This window comes from Pseudonaja textilis, chromosome Z (genome assembly GCF_049901715.1).
Source record: "Pseudonaja textilis isolate UNSWEBS1 chromosome Z, rPseTex1.2, whole genome shotgun sequence".
NCBI classification, from domain to species: domain Eukaryota; kingdom Metazoa; phylum Chordata; class Lepidosauria; order Squamata; family Elapidae; genus Pseudonaja; species Pseudonaja textilis.
Genome location: NC_142008.1, coordinates 95124816 through 95143041, shown reverse-complemented (window position 1 = coordinate 95143041; position 18226 = coordinate 95124816). Strand labels below are relative to the sequence as shown.

Genomic DNA, 18226 nt, shown 5'->3' with positions numbered 1-18226 from the left:
AAGGCTTAAAATGGCCCTTTTGGGAACTGGCAGTTTGGAATAAAAATGGATTAGCACAGGAGGGATTTGTGATGGGTTGGCAGTGGCAGTCTGAGTCATCCATTTCTGCAAGCTATTGCTGGCAATTGGCCAAGCAGAAAGTATGAGTTTGCCCTAAATAACTGGAAGATGAATCAATAGTTTGATTCTGTATTTCTTATGTTCATGTGCATTTGCCGCTGGATTCAAGGAGGTAGAGCAAATGCCTTGGGGAGGAAGGTGTAATCCTGTTCTTTATTTCTGCTTTTAGAATCTGACACTATGTACCTATGATGAATCTGTGCAATATTGCTTGCCTTTAAAAAAAACTTTCTTTAATGTGGCTGTAATGGAAATATAATTATTTCCAGAACTTTTTAAAAAGTTTTCATCATTAATTTTCCATGGGAAGGATGTATTTTTATTTAAAATTTGAGAAAGCTAAATATTATCCTGTCACGATTATACACATATCGACAATGCTTTTAAAAAAGCAAAAGCCTTCACATGCATAAAATAGTTGTCATTGTTAAAAATGCAAAAACCAAAATATTACTATTTGCAAATGTTCAAACTATAAACTGTTTTGCACAAGAGATGTAGTATACTTGTAACGTATTAAAGAAGCTAAGATTGATTCCACACCCGCCAGGGAAAGTCACTGTAAATTTCTCTTGTCCCAGCTATTAAGAAAAAGCGGTATCAGGCGTTTCGGTTGCTTTCCAAAAAGAGTGAAGATAATGGTTTGCATTTAATATGAATTCTATTTTTATGGTTTTATTGTATTCTGCCTAGACTCATATTTCTGTGAAATGGGTGATATATAAATATAATAAATGAATATTTAATGATATTCATTTGGGTTCAAAGGATGGGATATAAACACTTTAATTAAAAAGTTGGCAACGGAGAGTGAGACCCCTCAACACATTCAATCTGATCTGTTGCCCTTACTATTATCATCACTTCTGTTTTATTGTTTTTATTTCAATTTGATAGTTGTGAACTGCCCAGAATCACTGAGTCAGGCAGCATAAACATTTAATGTAATATTTCCCACATTATAGAACAAGGTAGTCTGTATCTCTTTCCATCACTTCATCACGTTTTTTCCCCATTTCCAGCAAGATTCCAGTATTCTGCGGCTACAAAAACAGGGGAACGGGTGGATCAAGTCTAGGTGACCTCCACTTTCCCTCTCTTTAACTGCCAATATAAAAAACAAAAGTGTGTGGAAAAGTGTTTGGCACCAGAATTTGCGAAAGCTGCCTTAGAGATTAGAGAAAAAATAAATGCCGAACCATCAACGTATCAAATTACCTGCAAGGTAAAATCATGCAAGCCAAGGTGAACTACAGGTAGTCCTCGACTTATAATCAAAACTGAGCCCAAAATTTCAATTGCTAAGTGCAACATTTGTAAAGCGAGTTTTGCTTCATTTTACAACCTCTCTTGCTAGAGTTGTTAAATGAATCACTGCAGTTGTTAAGTTAGTAATACGGTTCTTCAGTGAATCTGATTTTCCCATTGGCTTAGCTTGTCAGGAGGTTACAAAAGATGACCACATGATCCCAGGACACTGCAACAGTCAAATACATGCCAGTTGCCAAGCGTCTAAATTTTGTCCATATGACCATGGAGATGCTGCAATTGTTGTATGAAAAACGGACATAACTGACTTTTTTCAGTGCTGTTGTAACAGTCACTAAATGAACTGTTGTAGTAAGTTGGGGATTGCATGTATATATTAAAAAAAATCAGTTTCCTTTCCCTTCCTTTCTCTTTTCAACTGTCTTTCCCCTAAAATCTTGTATTTGAAGAGCAACTGCTCTTAAATTCTTGGGCAAGAACAACTGTTTAGTACTAGTGATATTTCCTGCATTATTAGCCACGGGGAAATGCAATCTCTCTCTTGCATACTGCATTTATTTTTTAACAAAAGCCCCTGTAAAGTCTTTGTTTTTGGTAAGATCTATTAAATAGTAAATATATGGTGAACAATCAAAGCCATTAGCAGTCTTCTCCAAACCAGAACATTCCAGTTGTATTGGCATTGCTGTTTCCACCATTCCCAACCAAAAATTAGGCAAACTGGAAATTTTGGGAAGGGCTGCTCTAGAGAGTGAATAGTCATTTGGCCAATCCTGCTTCTACTGAGGCAGCTGCTGTCTCCCTTCCTTCTCCTACTTCCCAATGGGATCTATGTCTCATTTCTTATTTGAATTTATTTCTTGCTCTCAGGAAAAACAGAAGGGAGGTGTTGATGTACTTTTAAAAATGTCATTTGATTGTGGAAATGTTCCTGCTTCTAGTTCACTAACCTGTGTAATGTTGTTCCCCAAAACACTTTACACTTGTCCATGTAGAAAAGAAAGTTTATTATTCATGCTGCTCACCAGGATGCAGTCTTAGAAAAAAAAAAGCAATGCGGCTGCTTGGCACAGCACCCTCTTCCCCACATATTTATTTTCCCCAGAATGAGGAGAGATCCCCATCCCATCTTTGATGGTTTTGAAGGCCAAGCATATCTTACATCCTGGGCTCGCTCTCTTCTTCTAGATCCGTGATAAGAACTGAAAGACTTGAAGGAAAGTGCAGTGCAAAGGGAACAACCCTTACTCACTTGCTTGCACACTTCTCAGTCCAATAAAAACACCCCTTACACACATACACTTCTTCTTGCTAAGGTGTGGATAGCCAAACCATTTCTGGGGATGTTAGAATAGGCAGTTCCGATATAGGTGTGGTATTTGTGGTAGATACGTTGTATGCAGAATTGCAAGACGTATGATGGATTCATAGCTGCAAATATTTTCTCCTTGACCATAGAGACCCTGGGGGAAAATCCAGTGTGAGGAAGGCAGAAAGGTGGGAGCTGGGGTAAATCACAAAATCATGCAAGGAAAGGATAATTACATGTATCAGAAAATGGGGAAGGAGGCCATTGTCCTGTGATTAGAAAGCGAGGCTTCAGGCTCGCTTGAAAACTGTCCCCTGCAAGCCAAAGAGGTAGCTGTATGGAAGTCAGTATGTGTGTGATTTTGAGTGGTGTATTGTTCAGGGAAGGTATCTGAGAATCCCTTTCCCTGTAATGAATTATCTTGTACTAACAAACTCTTGCGCTTTGACTCACTTACTATGTTTAGTAAAAACTGCATGTACTCATGTACTACACAACTAGTTAAAGCTGGCCTACTGCTGGAGCCCTGGCATAGGCAGAAAACAACCCTGCAGTGCTGTCTGGATCCAGTCCAGGAATGGAAGTCAAGATTGCTAACGGAATAGATGATAGTTGCCTCCTGTTTAATCGATGTTGGTAACCCTTTATTGCTCATAGCTGAAGCTGTCATAAAGCTGTCATAAGGCCACATCCACTCTCTGTCCTTGAGCCATCTTTTTTCCCCTTGACTCTCTCTACTTGTCCAGTGTTCCTTACATCCACTCCTCACTCCCAGATCAGTATCCCTATTTCAACCATGTTGCAAAATAGCTTCACAGAGTTGTGTAGCCAATAGTGCAAATGGGTACCCTGTTTATATCATATTTATTGGCATTCACTTGATTTTTACTGGTGAAATAGGGCCTACTAAGTGCAACTTTTTCCATATAATCTCTTGGAAATTGGAGTATGCACAGACTGTATGCCTGAATCAGGCATTACATGGTATCATAATATCTTTGAATTCAAGCAGTAATTTCCATGTTCCCTTCATTATCCCCTAGTTCTATGATATACTGAGCCAATTCTTTCTTTGCTTCCCTGCCTGCGCTTTTGTCTTCTATGTGACAAATTCACTTTTAGGTTTCTCCAGGAAGCATTCTTGACATCAAAAAGGATAGCTAAGAGGCAGCATGCTTCTTGGGCATAGAAATAGATTATTTCTAGGGTAGCACCTTTGGGAAGTTGGGGTATTGCCATGGCAGGCTGGCAAAGCAAGCTTTTAGTAGCAGGAATGGTATTTTGCTGGATTATAAGTATGTTCCATGTTCTATATGATGAATCAGAAATATACAAAAATGCACCTTGAAGCTACATGTTGAAGAAGGGGGAGGCAAGCTGTAAAAATTCTGTATATATCATGTATGTATATGTATGCATGTGTTTGTGTGCATGCGCATGCCCACGTGAGGCCAAAAAGAGGAAATGTGGAAAATGTGGAAGATTACATATTTAGCATTTGATGCTTTTATACTGCCACCTGCCTCACTCACTATCACTCTTTTCTTGAAGCACTGCATCTGATTCCTCAGTGATCTGCAGAAGTGTGCTCATTTCAGGGCTTTCGCTTCTCAGCAGATCTGTATTTTCTGTCTCATCTCCACCAACTTCCACCATCTCGGTGGCCTTCACTTCTACCTCTCCCTCACGGATCTTCTTGACATGAAAGGTGAAAGGTGGCACTTTATAGACAGCTGTCTTGGACCGTGCATAGACTACATGATCAGGGGTGAAGGACTTCTTCAGCTTATCTCGGGAAGTCTTCATCTTCTCCCTGCGTTCAGTGGTGACTATTTTTGTGCCTAGTTTGTTCATTCTCTTCTCCAGGTTATGTCGGGTCTTCTCCAGATTTTGCTTGGTTTTCTCCAGGTTCTCTTTGGTCTTCAGCTTGGTCTTCTCTAGGTTCTCTCTAGTTTTCAACCTGGTCTTCTCCATTTTCTCCTTAGAGAATGCCTTCTTGAAGTCATCAACCTTCCTCATGCTGCTTCTCTTAATTCGTTCTGCTCGTGATTCCTCAATAATCTCTTCAACTTCAACTTCTTCATCTGAGGAGAGCTCAATATGATCCTCTCCAGGGTGCTCCTCACCAGCTGGGATCTCTTCCCCTTCTTCCTCTTTTTCCATTTCTTTCACAGATTTACTTATGCTCAGCTTGGTTGGCAGTTTCACCTCATCCTGCAAAACATAAACAAAAACTACTGTGTGCATAATTTTTTGATCTTTTAGAAATTAATAGGCAGTTAAACTTTGCCCTTGGCTATGGTAAGAAAGCAGTAATTCTTTTTAATTTTAGCTAAAATGGATTTGCTAATCATGATACTTTAGTGTGTTGAACACAGATAGCAATCATCAATCCCAATCAGCTTAAAAATTTATAGACCAAAGTAGAACCTTACCTGGAAATTGTTTGATTGTTGTTTAAGTCTTTCTGTTATTTTGGTATCCTACACTTTGAAGAAAATTCCATATCTAAGCATCATATTCTGGATCATGATTTATAAATATTTTGTGGAATCTTTACAATACTTACTATATATTTCATATTCTTTTTGTATGGCCAAAAGGCCAAATAGTGATAATAAATTACTTCTGAAATAATATATAAGATTACCAAATTTTTGTGCAGTAACATATAAAAGTAGACAAAGAATTATCAAGAGCCATTGAACTTGTCTGAAAATGGCTTTGCCTCATCATTACCCACTGGTCATTTTTTTCATGTCTGCTACTCTACTGAATCTACCTCAGATTTGTCTGGGGGTCTATGATTCTAAATTTTGGATTAGTTTTAACTATAAGAATCAAACTTTTTAGCATATTTTTATATGCATTACTTATTTATTGTTGGGTGTTCTGTATATTTGAAAACAAATTATTTTCTTTTTTTCTTTCTGCTGGCTAATGGCTGCACTAAATTTATTTTGATTTGATCATGGCAAAAATGTTATTGTCTTATTCTTCCTTACTTTGCTTTTGAATGCCATACAAATGATGAGCTGCACAAAGCATTACTTAGCAAATCATGAATGATAGCTATTTCGTCAGTGGCAGAAATGGAGCTATTCTCAGCTTTGTCATAGTATGATTTTATGGACCTCTTTTTGCAAATGTTCTTTAGAACAGATATCTGTTCTATAGTTGTTCTTTGCTTTTGGATGTCCCAGGTATAAAACAATAGCAGATACTTTGAATAAGTAAACTCATCTTGAGTTACTCATGAAGTTATAAAGGCAGGAGAAAAATCTAATGTTGTTAACATGCAACATGGTTGATGTTCATGGTTATGTCACATTGGGCAGCTCAATTCTTATTAAATTACAAATGATAGCTAACTTTAGGAAAGATGGTGTAAGAATGACTTTAATAGGTTTCAAAAGTATCTTAGCTTTCAAAAGTATCTTAGATCATCAAAACTATTCATAGGCGCTCTCACACATGCCATGATCTTGGAAAATTTCACTTGGCGGAATATGTTGCTTTAAAATGCTTTTTTGATATTAGCATGCTCTAATAATGATTGTCAAAGGATTCTCCTCTCTACCCTGACCAATGCATATAGTTTGATTTGAAAATCTTAAGTAATGTAAAGAAAAGTGGGCAGTTAAAGATAGCAGCATATTTAATAGATCTGGAGCAATAGTAGCAACCATATTTTTCAGTACTCTCTTTCTGTTTCTTGGCAATGTAAGGATGAGATAGGTAGGTAGGTAGATAGATATAGTATATACTTTTTCATAGATTAGATATCATTTTATTAAATGCATGGAATGTCATCTTGAGTTGGCAGATGTGTGTATATGTGTATACTTTGTGTACAGAGAAAAAACAACTGTCAGGACAGGTAAGAAAGAAATACATACATAGAATATAGATACATATATTATTTGATTAAATACCCTTATACTATTAAGTCAGTTAACACAGTGTAAAATAGTTTAAAAGCACATAATCAACTTTGTCTAGCCTTTTGTCAGTAATTTCATCATGGATTCTGTGTTTGAAATTCATTTAAAAAGCTATTTTAAGATCAGAATCCATTTGCTTTGGGAAAGTGAAATAATTAACCTACTAGATGTCAGAACTGTTCTGAAAGTGCCTTTTGAAAAGACTGGATTAGCTAAAAATTTAATAGAGTTAATTATTATTTAACTAGCAACAGCTGCAGGAAGTAGCAGGACAGTAGGAGAAAAGAAAATCTATGTGGTTGGGTTACCTTTGCAAGATGCCTGCCCACTTTGGCTTTTCTGAAAGCACATTTTCCATCCGGCTGCTGAAATTGTTGTCATGCTGGCATATAAGTGTAAGAATGCAGCTTTAAACTATAACCTATGTTTGCTTTTTTTTCCCTCTCCCTATCTTTTTTTAAAGGGAAAAACATTGATATTTGTATTGGGATTCTTTTGGCTAAAGAACATGACAAAGATTATTTAAACACATAAAAATAGCGGGATTTATTTAACACATGGCTCTGAAATATTATGACTGTTTTTATTTCTGCCATATACTGCAGACTGCCTGAAAGCATATTATGTAGCCTGGCATTGGTTTGGAACCAGGATGCAGAAACTATTGCTAAAACAATGATGAAAGGGATGGAGAAGGCAGTCCTCATATGTTATGCTAGGCTAGCATAACCTTGACTTGTTGGATAAATGACTGGAATCACACAATATGCAAAACTGGGAATAATATTTTGGAAACTGTAACACCAATATTTTAAAAACATGTTTTCAACCTCCAGTATATTATAAAATGATTGGTGTAGTGATTAGTTTGGTTGTAGTGGTTAAGACACTGGGCTAGAGACTGTGAGACCATGATTTTTAATCCTTCAAAGGGCCAAAACTAGCTGGGTGGCCTTTGGTCAGTTGTTCCCTCTTAATCCCAGAATGCAGATAATGGCAAACTACTTCCCAAAAAACTTGCCAAGAAATTGAAAGGGCTTGTCCAGGCATCCATCAGAAGTCAACAAATATTCAAATGCTCACTCACTCCACTCCAATACCCCTCCACATATTTTTAAAAATATTTTAAAAATAAAATAATAGCTGGATATGTCAATAAGTGTGTCCGTAGGCATAGTGAGATATATGGTCATCACACTGGAGATCCAAGCCATAAACTATAGTTTATAAATCATAATGACAGATTTTATACAGCATGCCTAACCAGAGGCAAAACAGCCATCTTATTTGTGCTGACCCAGGCTTCGTAAATTGTAACTGTTCACAAACTTGTTTTAAAATCAAAACCTATTTTATTGCAACTCTGGGAATTGTTTTCATTCCCAGCCAGAGCTAATCTTAAACAGTCCCCCAAGATAAGTACATACCTTTCAGTTCTGTGGAATGCTGCCAAAAACAGAAGTATCCAATTAATTATAAAAGAAACCAACCAAAGTACAAGAAAAAACCAACCAAAGTACACAGAGCTTCAAGGATGACTCAGAACCAATAGAACTACTTTGCTTCCTGCAAAGGTTTCGTTATTTAGGCCTGACTTTTATCCCTTATGGGAGGGGAAATCACCTCCCAGCCTTACTCCTGAGTTGCCCCTTTTGTTTCAGCTGCTCTCGCATTCTAGCAGCTTTGCACACATGCGCACTGGGAACAGGCTCCCCGGGTCCTCTGCTTCGCTGCTGCCAGACTCCGAAGGCTCTGAAGCACCCCACTCCCAGATGGTCCTGGCCCCATCCCTGCATTGGATGCAGGATCCTTGTCCAAGTCTTCTTCAGACTCTCTGACTGGTCCCCTTTCTTCCCCACTGTCTGATTCCACTGCCCTCTGCACCAGCTACCAGCGAACCACAACACTTATGACTTAGCTTAACATATGGCAGAACCCCCAAAGTGGAAGCAGTAGGCACCTTTAAGAAGCATTTGTCAAAGGTCTTTCTCTGCAGATAAGTAGCAGAATTCCATCTGCCATTTTATATTACTGAAAAATTTGTGCTTTTTCTACTTTTAAAACTTTCATTAACCTCAGTAAATTTGTTTTGAGTACTAATAACCAATTCACTATATATGCAAATTATTTTATGTACTGCAATATGGCTGCCTGATGACATTTAAAAACTAACATTTTATGGACAATTATATTTGTTGATCTGGAAATGTAATCAGAACATTTAAATAAAACATGCTAAACAATGATTAAAAAGCAATGGATGTTTAAAAATTTAAATTAGTATTATAGCTGTATACTTTTTTTTCACTGAGCTGCAATAGATAGCTATAATTAGATATGGAAATTCTGAAAAAAAAAGTAAATGATAGAATACCAATGAAAATCACAGTGGAAATGTCCTGAGTGAAGATTGGGTTTTCTATCTCACGGATGTCAAACATGGTGTCACATGACGTATTGTGATGTTTTTTTGCCTTTGCAGAACTGGGGTCGGCATGGCCTGCGTGTGACGTGTCTGGCCTGCAGGCCACCAGTTTGACAGGTCTGCCCTATCTGATTAATTAGTTGCAAATGCGAAAATTACACCTCTTGGATACAAAACTTTTTTTCCCTCAAATAAATTTGGTTAACTACTGGTGTCACACAAGTTGTAAGAAGCTGGAAAAAGTCTCAGGAAAGTGTATTAATAACATAAAGCAAATGAGATATACATTATATCCATGTTAAAAGCCTAATTGGAAGTAAGCTCAGTTAGGACATTTGGTGAAAGGGCAGCTATTCTTAAAAGGGTAATTCTAGGCATTCAGAATATCCTACTACAAAACCCAGCTTTTTCTTTGCAAATTAGACATAAACAATCTTGCTGAAGACTATCTAAGCATAGCAAGCCAGAGAACTGAGTGGATTGGGGTTTTTTATATGACACTTTCTAGCTTTTAGTATTTCAGTGGCCTCTAACCTTTTGTTCATGAGGGACTGGTTCCTTGGAGAAAGGTTTTTCTGAGGACCGGAGGTGGTTTTGTGTGCTGCCTGCATTCTATGGGTGGGGCTTTGCTTGTTTGTGCAGCCAAGTTTCTGGCATGCTGTGGACCGATGCCACTCCATGAATCAGGGGTTGGGGACTCCTGCAGTATTTGACAGATCAGAATTTCTAATGAGAGGTCCTTGATGGGGTAAAATTTATCCCTACAAGATGGCTCATTCCTTGATTTTTTAAAATTTCTGTTAGGATAGCTAGTGGTAATTAGAAGCTCCAGGTTTCAGCACTGTTTTTGATTGGAGTCAGCAAACATTTTCTATAAAGGGTCAGGTCCTGCCTATCTTCTATAGGCAGAGCTGTCAGGCCAAAGAGCATGGCAACCATTGGACAATGCTAGCCTGAAGGAATTTTATGTCCCTCTGCATGTGGGAAGAATAGCTGAGGCCCAGGGCCTGGCACTCAGTCAACTGCCCAATTTTTAGCTTGTTCGCCCTATAAAAGCAGGCAGTGAGACTAATTTGGCCTGTGAGCTGGCAAGCCCTATTTTAGACTAAAAAGCTGTACTTCCTCCTAAGAGACAGTGTCTGGGATGCCCATGCTTTCTGAAAGTATTTGGACACAGTAATTGCACCAAGCACAACTATATATTGGTTGGTTTGGATTTAATTTATTGTGCAAATGTATCCAGTTTTGGCTAATTCAGTGAATCTTGATTAAAACAACCATCACTTTGTTTGAAGTGTGACCTCATGCATTGAGCATGAGCTCAACCCCTTAAGTTTTGTTCCCACCCACTGCAAATATGTTCCCTCTCTGTCCCAATAACTTGCTCTCAGTGTAACACAGCCTTCTCTCTCCCCTATGCCACAATGATATTGTTTTAGCCTAGCATGGAGACTCACATTATTATTTCTGCACTAAAGCAGTTAGAGAAAAAGATTTTAATTAGATTTTCTTTATGTCAAGGATTTTTTTTTTTAATGAGAAACTTTCAATTATGTAAGCACTGCGATTTTAACGGTGCATCTTAGATATCAAAAAGATGCCCGACTCTTTATCTGTCATCCCAAACCTTTATCATTTTTCACAAATAAGAGATTTACCTAGCATTGTGACTGCAAGCAAAAGTAAAGTGTGCAACAGACATGTGGATGAGAAGGAAGCAGATATGAAATGAGATTGGTTTTCACCCAAGCAGCACATAGTGTGCATCCTGCCTAGCATTCTCAAGCCATGCTGGAAATAGCCACTACCATACAGAGCATTGGGACAGAAGCTTAAAGACAGGAAGATTTATGACCCCGGAGCTGTACTATTTGAAGAGTGGGAATGGGGAAAGCTGTGGAATTACTGGAAAAATTCTTTCCCATTGGCTAAGGGGAAGGAGGAAAGGGAGTCAAACATGGAAATCAATTCTCTTCACACAAGAATTAAGACTTCTGGCAACATTTTAAACATCTCAATTTTTCCAAGCAGGGCTCTTCAGCTTGGCTTTCCTTGTCTTTCCCTTTTACTTAAGGAGTTGTTAAATGAAACAAGTTTCCACTTTCTTCCTAATGGGATGATGGTAATTTTGTCACTTCACTCCTTAAGGTACCAAGAATTAAAACTGATTAGCGAAATGCCAGTAACATGAATTAGAACACTGTTTTTTAAGGGATTGCATTCTTGTCTGATAATTTAGTCCAATTAACTGAAGAATATCAAGAATCACATATGAAACGGAGAATGAGATAATACCAAATATTTCTTTTCAAATTCAAATTCAAATGAATTTTATCTTCCAGGCATATGCTAATTTATGGCAGTACCATATTTTATACTGGTTAGTAAGAGCTGTCCAAACATACTGTATCTGTGATAGTGAATTACCATGGAAATAGTTTTTGGGGGGATGAAGTGACTTTAGGAAAATTTAATCCTTCCCATTTCTGCTGATATTCTTTTACTGCCAGTCCTTTCTCCACTGTTATAATTATTAATTGAATATGGAGGAAAGAAAACCAGTGAATTGGAGGAAGATTAGAAAACTGCCTCCAAATTTTTCCTAAAAGAAGCCTTTCCAGATTTCATTTTCACAAAAATATTCTATTATTTTCTCCATTGTTCTAAACAGATAAGCTACTTCCTATTATCACCTGGACATATTTCCAGAACATGCTACTTGTGTCTTCAATGTTCCAGACCCATTATGCTAAAAGTGCAGCTATGGAAAGCATCCAGAAGGTATCTTGATGATAAGGAAAGAATGATTTTCCTAACTCAGCTATAATGGAGCTGAGTCTATCATGAAGCTGTGTATTTGCATTGACGAAGATGATTCTTTAGAGACAGGCAAATAGGACTGGGGAGACCCAAGTTCAACATAAAGTTTCTTGGAGTAGTCAATCTCTCTCAATTCAACGTACCACATAGTTGATGTGGAGGGGAAACTGTTATATTGGGAGAAACGCAAGAGGCATATCTCATATATGGAAGAGGCATATCTAACAACATGGTGCTTACAATGGCATAGCTATACTCTAAAAGTATTCACTATTAACATAGAACATCAGAAAACACAGACTTTTAAATAATTCCCAGTTTTCTGGTTCTATAATCCTATTTTTTTCCTACCTTTATCCTTAGATTATCTTTCCTTCTTTAATTCTATGCAAAGTGCTTTACCTTCCACTTATTTATTCATCACTTCTTTTGTTAGCTAACGCTTTCCTGGCTCAAACCTCTGTAGACTTTATAGATATAGTATTAGGTTTCTAGGGTGCATTTCACTGTATATAGTGCAAAGTTACCCAGTGAATTTCTTCAGTGGCTGAAGATTGCCTAACATCTAGATAATCCTTATTCAATCCTTTTTTTTTTTTTGGAGTTGCCACCTTTCCCATTCCTAATTCAACATCTTAATCACTACACTATGCTATCTTACATCAATGGGGCTCTGCTGTATCTTCACTTTTTCCCTTCTAGCAATTCCTATTCAGCACTTATTGCATTCAAAACTTTGTATTCAGGTTATATACAAAGGCAAATATTCAAGGGTGATGCATTAAAATATACAACTCTGGCTAATATCCTAGATTTGCATTTGGAGGAAAAATTTTGTCTCTTACTATTTACATACATGCTACTGTGCTGACTTTCAGAGCCTGTTTGAATCTGTTAGGCCAAACATCTGTAAAAGTAATAAAGTTGCAACTGTAGTCCAAACTTTACAATTAGGCTTTTGTGGATGGGAAAGAGCTGCTGTTTGGAATCAGGATATCCCCCACCCCTTTCATGGTGCAGGTCTATCATTTTGTTCACAACAACACCTGGAAGGGCAATTCTTCATCTCCCAGAGACTCCAGTCATCATTGGCCAGAAACATCAGGAATCACTTCCTTCCATGGGAAACTGCACAATTAATGCCTGAACAAAAGTTTCCCCTGCTTCAGAGTTGCATAGCTATATCTGGAAGCCAGCCATATCCGGACAGCATAGCTCTGATTCTTATCAATCTCTTCTTGGCTTCACAACATTTGTACAAGGAGAGATGAATTCCAACCCTCCCCATTGGTGCACGTAGGTCATGTCTTACTTGTTGATCTTCTGCTTGCAGGTGGTCCATAATTCAGCAAGGAACTATAACACCACAAATTATGGAACCCAGTCAATATCAGAATAGAATCCCAATTACTATTATTTTTAGATTTTATCTTGCCCTTTTTATCTGTACCTTAAAGAGGCAAATATACCAATAATCCTTTTTCATCCTATTCCCCTACACACACACACAAATCCAATGAGATGAGAGAATGATTGGCTCCAAGTCACCGAGCTGGTTTTCATACCTAAGGGAGGCCTATAACTCATGGTTTCCTGTTTTCTAAGCCAAAATCTTAACCACTATACCAACAACTCTTTAGAATTCAACACAACTGGAACCATCAGATTAGGAAACACTGTAGCGGCCATGCTGCTGCAATCAAGGGAACTGTAATTCAAACATATCAGCTAGAGAATAGATAAAATTAAGTTTAAAAAATAGATAAAGGGTGGCAAAAATGAAAGATTAACTTCCCAGAAATATACAGTTAGTTCAACAACTGCTCAAATCAAATAAGCTGAACAAATGGTATTTACAATGGGTCCTCACAGTTCTGTGGGGACACATGAACTATGATCATGTGTCCCCACAATCACATAACCAGAATGTCCAAAGTCCTCTTCCAGCTTCCAACAAACAATGTAAATGGGGAAGTTGGCAGGAAATTGGAAGGGGTGTTGGTAGACTTACCGAGAACGCGCCTTCTCAGATAGTGTAGACAGCATCCATGTATGTTTGGTTATAGACTAAATAGACAACACTGAAGACACACCCCCTTTGGGCCACCATCTCCAGTTGTTGATGAATTCGAGGTTTTCTTGTAGATGTTGCAAGAGTCCCATCTTTGTATAACATTCATAATTAGTAGTGTCTTAAATAGTCCAAAAAAACATGATGGCCAGAAAAAGAAAAATGGGTGGGGCTAGATCCTGTCTACATCATCTAAGAAGGCACATTCTCAGTAAGTCTACCAATGCCCCTTCTCCAGAATGGTTTCAACAGGATCCATGTATGGGACATACCAAAGCATTGTCCAATGGGTGGGATTCTGGCCACTATTGAGTCTGTTCTTCTGACAGGACCCTTTGCAAGACTCTCTGTCCAAAAACTGCCTCCGCAGCTATAATGTCAAGTCTATAATGTCTAATGAATGATGAAGGAGTGGACCAAGTCGCCGCCCTACATATCTCCTCCACTGTAGCCTGAGTAGCCCAAGCCACTGTAGTGGCCGCACTATGTGTAGAGTGAGCTGTGATATGTGATGGAGCAGGTAACCCCTGTGCTGTGTAAGTTTTAACAATGGTTGCTCTAATCCATCTGCCTATGGAAGAAGAAGAAGACACCTTCTGACCTAAAGAGTTCTGATGAAAAGATATAAACATAGCCACTGTCTTTCAAAAAGAAGCTGTTCTTTAATGTATATGTGAAGGGCTCTCCGTACATTTAGTGTGTGCCAGAAGTCTTTTTTAGGGTGAGATGGATTTGGGCAAAAAATTGGCAAAATAAGTTCTTGCGCCCTATGAAAATGAAAATTGACTTTAGGTATAAGTAGGATCCAACCGCAAGACAACTTGATTGGGATGGAATATACAGAGATCAGTTCTTACTGACAGAGCTGTCAGCTCTGATATCCTCCTGGACAAAGTGATGGCCACCAAGAAAATTACTTTATAAGATAGTACTATAGGTTGACAGTTCTAAAGGGCTCGAAGGGTGAAACCGTAAGGGCTTGCAACACTTTGGTGAGGTCCCAGGTGGAAAATCTATGCATGACCACAGGTCATAAATCTGATGCTCCTTTGAGAAAACGCCGAATTAAAGGGTCCCGTGTTAATGAGTCTTGACTTGTGCATAATAGTACTGACAAAAGTGCTGCCACCTGTCTACGAACTTTTTGCTGGAGCAAGGCCCTTGTCCAGTCCCTGCTGCAAAAACTCTTAACACTTGGGAGATTGAAGTCTCAGTGGGGGCAAAGTCCCTATCCCTACTCCAAGTACAAAAGACCCTCCAAGTGGCCTCATAAAGTTGGATAGTGGATTGTCTTCTGTCCGCCTGTATGATGTTAATAACTTGAGAGGAAAGATCAGCCCCCTTCAGCAATCACCTCTCAAGTGCCAGGGGGGCAATTGGAGCCATTGAGGCTCTGGGTGTTGAATTGGCCCTGGCTGAGATTCTGTCAGGGGGAATCCTCCACGGGCATGTCACAGACAGACTGACCAAGTCCACGAACCATGGCCTCCTGGGCCAGTATGGTGCCATAAGGAGAATCTCCACCTTCTGCTGCAGGGTCTTCCTGATGACTGCTGAGATGAGTGGCTATGGAGGGAAAGCATAAAGGAGTCACCCTGGCCACTGAAAGCAAAGGGCTTTGACTCCCTCTACCTCCTGGGATGGGAACCTGGAGAAGAAACAAGGCAGCTGATGATTCATCTGAGATGCAAAGAGATCCAATACTGGGTGACCAAATCTTTTAGAAATCTCTTGGAAGAGAAGAGGATGGAGGCCCACTCTGCGTGATCTATTGTGGATCTATTCAACCCATCTTCCCTGACATTCAGCACCCCTGAAATATATTCAGCTTTGATTGAAATCAAGTTCTGTTCTGTCCAGCTGCAGAAGCGAGAAGCATCTTTTGGTAATGTCCTGGATTGTGTCCCCGCTATGATTGACGTGCGCCTTAGTGGCCACATTATCCATCAGGAGTAGCACCTCCTGTCCCACAATTAGATACTCAAATTCCTTGAGAGCGAGGTGGGTCGCTCTTAACACTAGCCAATTGATATTGTGTTTGAGGTCATTATTGGTCCAAGTGCGCTGTGCCACCTTGTCCTGAAAATGGGCCCCACATCCTGAAAGACTAGCATAGGTACTGTGTTTCTCACAAAATAAGGCTGGGCCTTACTTTTTTTTGACCCCTGAAAAAATGTCTAGGCCGTCTTTTCGGAGGTGACTTAATTCCCCCCCCTTGCATCCTCGGGTGGGCGGGCGGTGACAGCTTGGATGTTCGGGAGACCTTCCGCCACTGTTGCTTTCCCTTCTCCCTTGCTGCCGCGGCATTAGAGCAACACCGCGGCATTTGGCGTAGCCACGTGCAGCCAGTCAGGGCTCCTCCCTGCAACTGGAGCCCTGAGGAGACATTTGGTTTCAGGTGCTCCTGTCGCCGCCTTCCCTTTGCCTTCGAAGGTAAAGCGAATTATTTTAAAAATGACACCCTACTACAACAAAGCCTCCCCTGCCTGAGAGGGCTCCCCACGTGGGGAGGCGAATCTCCTGGGGCCGCAGCGCAGGATTGGCCCACCTTGGGAGAAGTGCCCAGTTGCCATTCCTGCCTGGTGCCGGCAGAGCATGAAGAGCTCCGCCTGGGGCGCCCAGCGCAGCTGACAGGCGGGCCCTCCTGCCCAGCGGCAGGGCTCTCACCAAGGCAGTGGCGCGCTCCCTGCCGGGCCCTCCACTTATCCCCAGGGCTCGCCAGAGCCATGCGGGCTGGGCAGAGCCAGGAAAGTGAGCTGCAGGCACGCCCTGTGGCTCTCTTTCCCAGCTCTGCCCAGCCCACACGACTCTGGCGCAGCCCTGGCGGGATGAGCGGAGGGCCCGTGGGGAGGGGCTTAATTTGATTTTATGCCAATAAAACATGGTGGGGCTTCCTATTGGTGGAGGCCGTATAGTTGGAGAAACACGGTAGTTATGGTTATACAGTCTTTGTCTAAGACCAAAGAAGTCCACCAAAGCAAGGATGTTAACACTTTGGTTGGCAATCTTACTCAGATGGGTGAAGTCCCTTTCTTTGTTCTCTGAGATAATAATAAGAACCACTGCAATTCACAGGAATGCAGCAGTGCCCATGGTACAATGTCAAGGCATGGTACCATTTTGCCTAGTAGTTGAGACATTTGGGCAGGGGAAGCCATCCCAGTGGAATGGAAATGAGCCGCTAACTCTTGAATGTCCTCTCTTCTTCATTGGGAAAGAAACACTAATTCGTTTTTTGTATCTATTATGGCACCTAAATGCAATAGCCTGGTAGAAGGATCAAAGTGGCTCTTTTTCCCGATTAACTAAGAACCCCTGAGATTCTGAAGTCTGCAGGGTGGTCCTCAGGTCCCTAGTAGCTAGATTCTGAGAAACCGACTGAATTAAGATATCGTCCAAGTAAGCCAATATCCTAATTGGTACTGTTTTAAGATGAGCTGTTAGAGCAGCCAGGACCTTGGTAAACGTCCTGGGGGCAGATGCTAAACCAAACGGGAGGGCTCTATATTGGAGGTGTCTGCCTGCATAACAAAATCTTAAATACAGGCAGTGGTCAGAAAGGATTGGGATATGTAAGTACACCTCCATAAGGTCAATTGAAGTTAAATAGTCACCATGTCTCACCCTCTTCAAAATAGATGGAAGTGTGTGCATCTTGAACCTACAATAAATAATAAAAGAGTTTAGTCTTTTGAGGTTCTAAATGGCCCTCCACCCCACTGACGCTGTGGGAACCATAATAACATCAAATAGAATCTGTGGCCCTGTTCTTCCTCCAGGACAACTTCCACAGCTTGGATTGTTAGGAGATGCTGAATTGCCTCCACCATCAGTTTTCATTTGGAGGTATTTATCGACACCGGGCATCAGATGAAAAATCTCAGGGGACAGGATTGGAATTCAAGAGTTAGACCCAGCCTTGTTGTCTATCTAACCCAAGCATCCGAGGTTGTTTGCTCCCATTGGTCTGCAAAAAACTGAAGTCTGCTGCCAACAGGAGCCATGGATTGGTTATTTTTATTTGTGAAAGGGCCTGCTGGAGGACCCTCAAAATGGCCGTTTGGCCTGAGGCTGCGATCTTGCCTTGTAACAGCCACCTTGTACAGATTGGGAGTCCTGCCGCTGGCCAAAGTTTCCTTAATTCCTTTAATTAATTGCCCTGTAGAAAGGTGCATGAAAGGAATGTCTGTAATAGGGTGAGAAACTGGTTTCTCTTTTCCTCAAGACTGATGGCAAGATCTTACATTTGTCCTTTGATTCAATGAGCA

At 40.1% G+C, this 18226-nt stretch overlaps 1 protein-coding gene across 1 annotated transcript in view; it reads right to left on the bottom strand.

The window, feature by feature from the left end:
• Positions 1-2379: 2379 nt before the first annotated feature.
• CAVIN1 (caveolae associated protein 1) overlaps positions 2380-18226 on the bottom strand; it is a 36206-nt gene continuing 20359 nt past the window's right edge. The window contains exon 2 of the mRNA XM_026710696.2: positions 2380-4912. Within this exon, the coding sequence (XP_026566481.1) occupies positions 4223-4912 (690 nt within the window). The 3' untranslated portion in view covers positions 2380-4222. The remainder of the gene's footprint in view (positions 4913-18226) is intronic.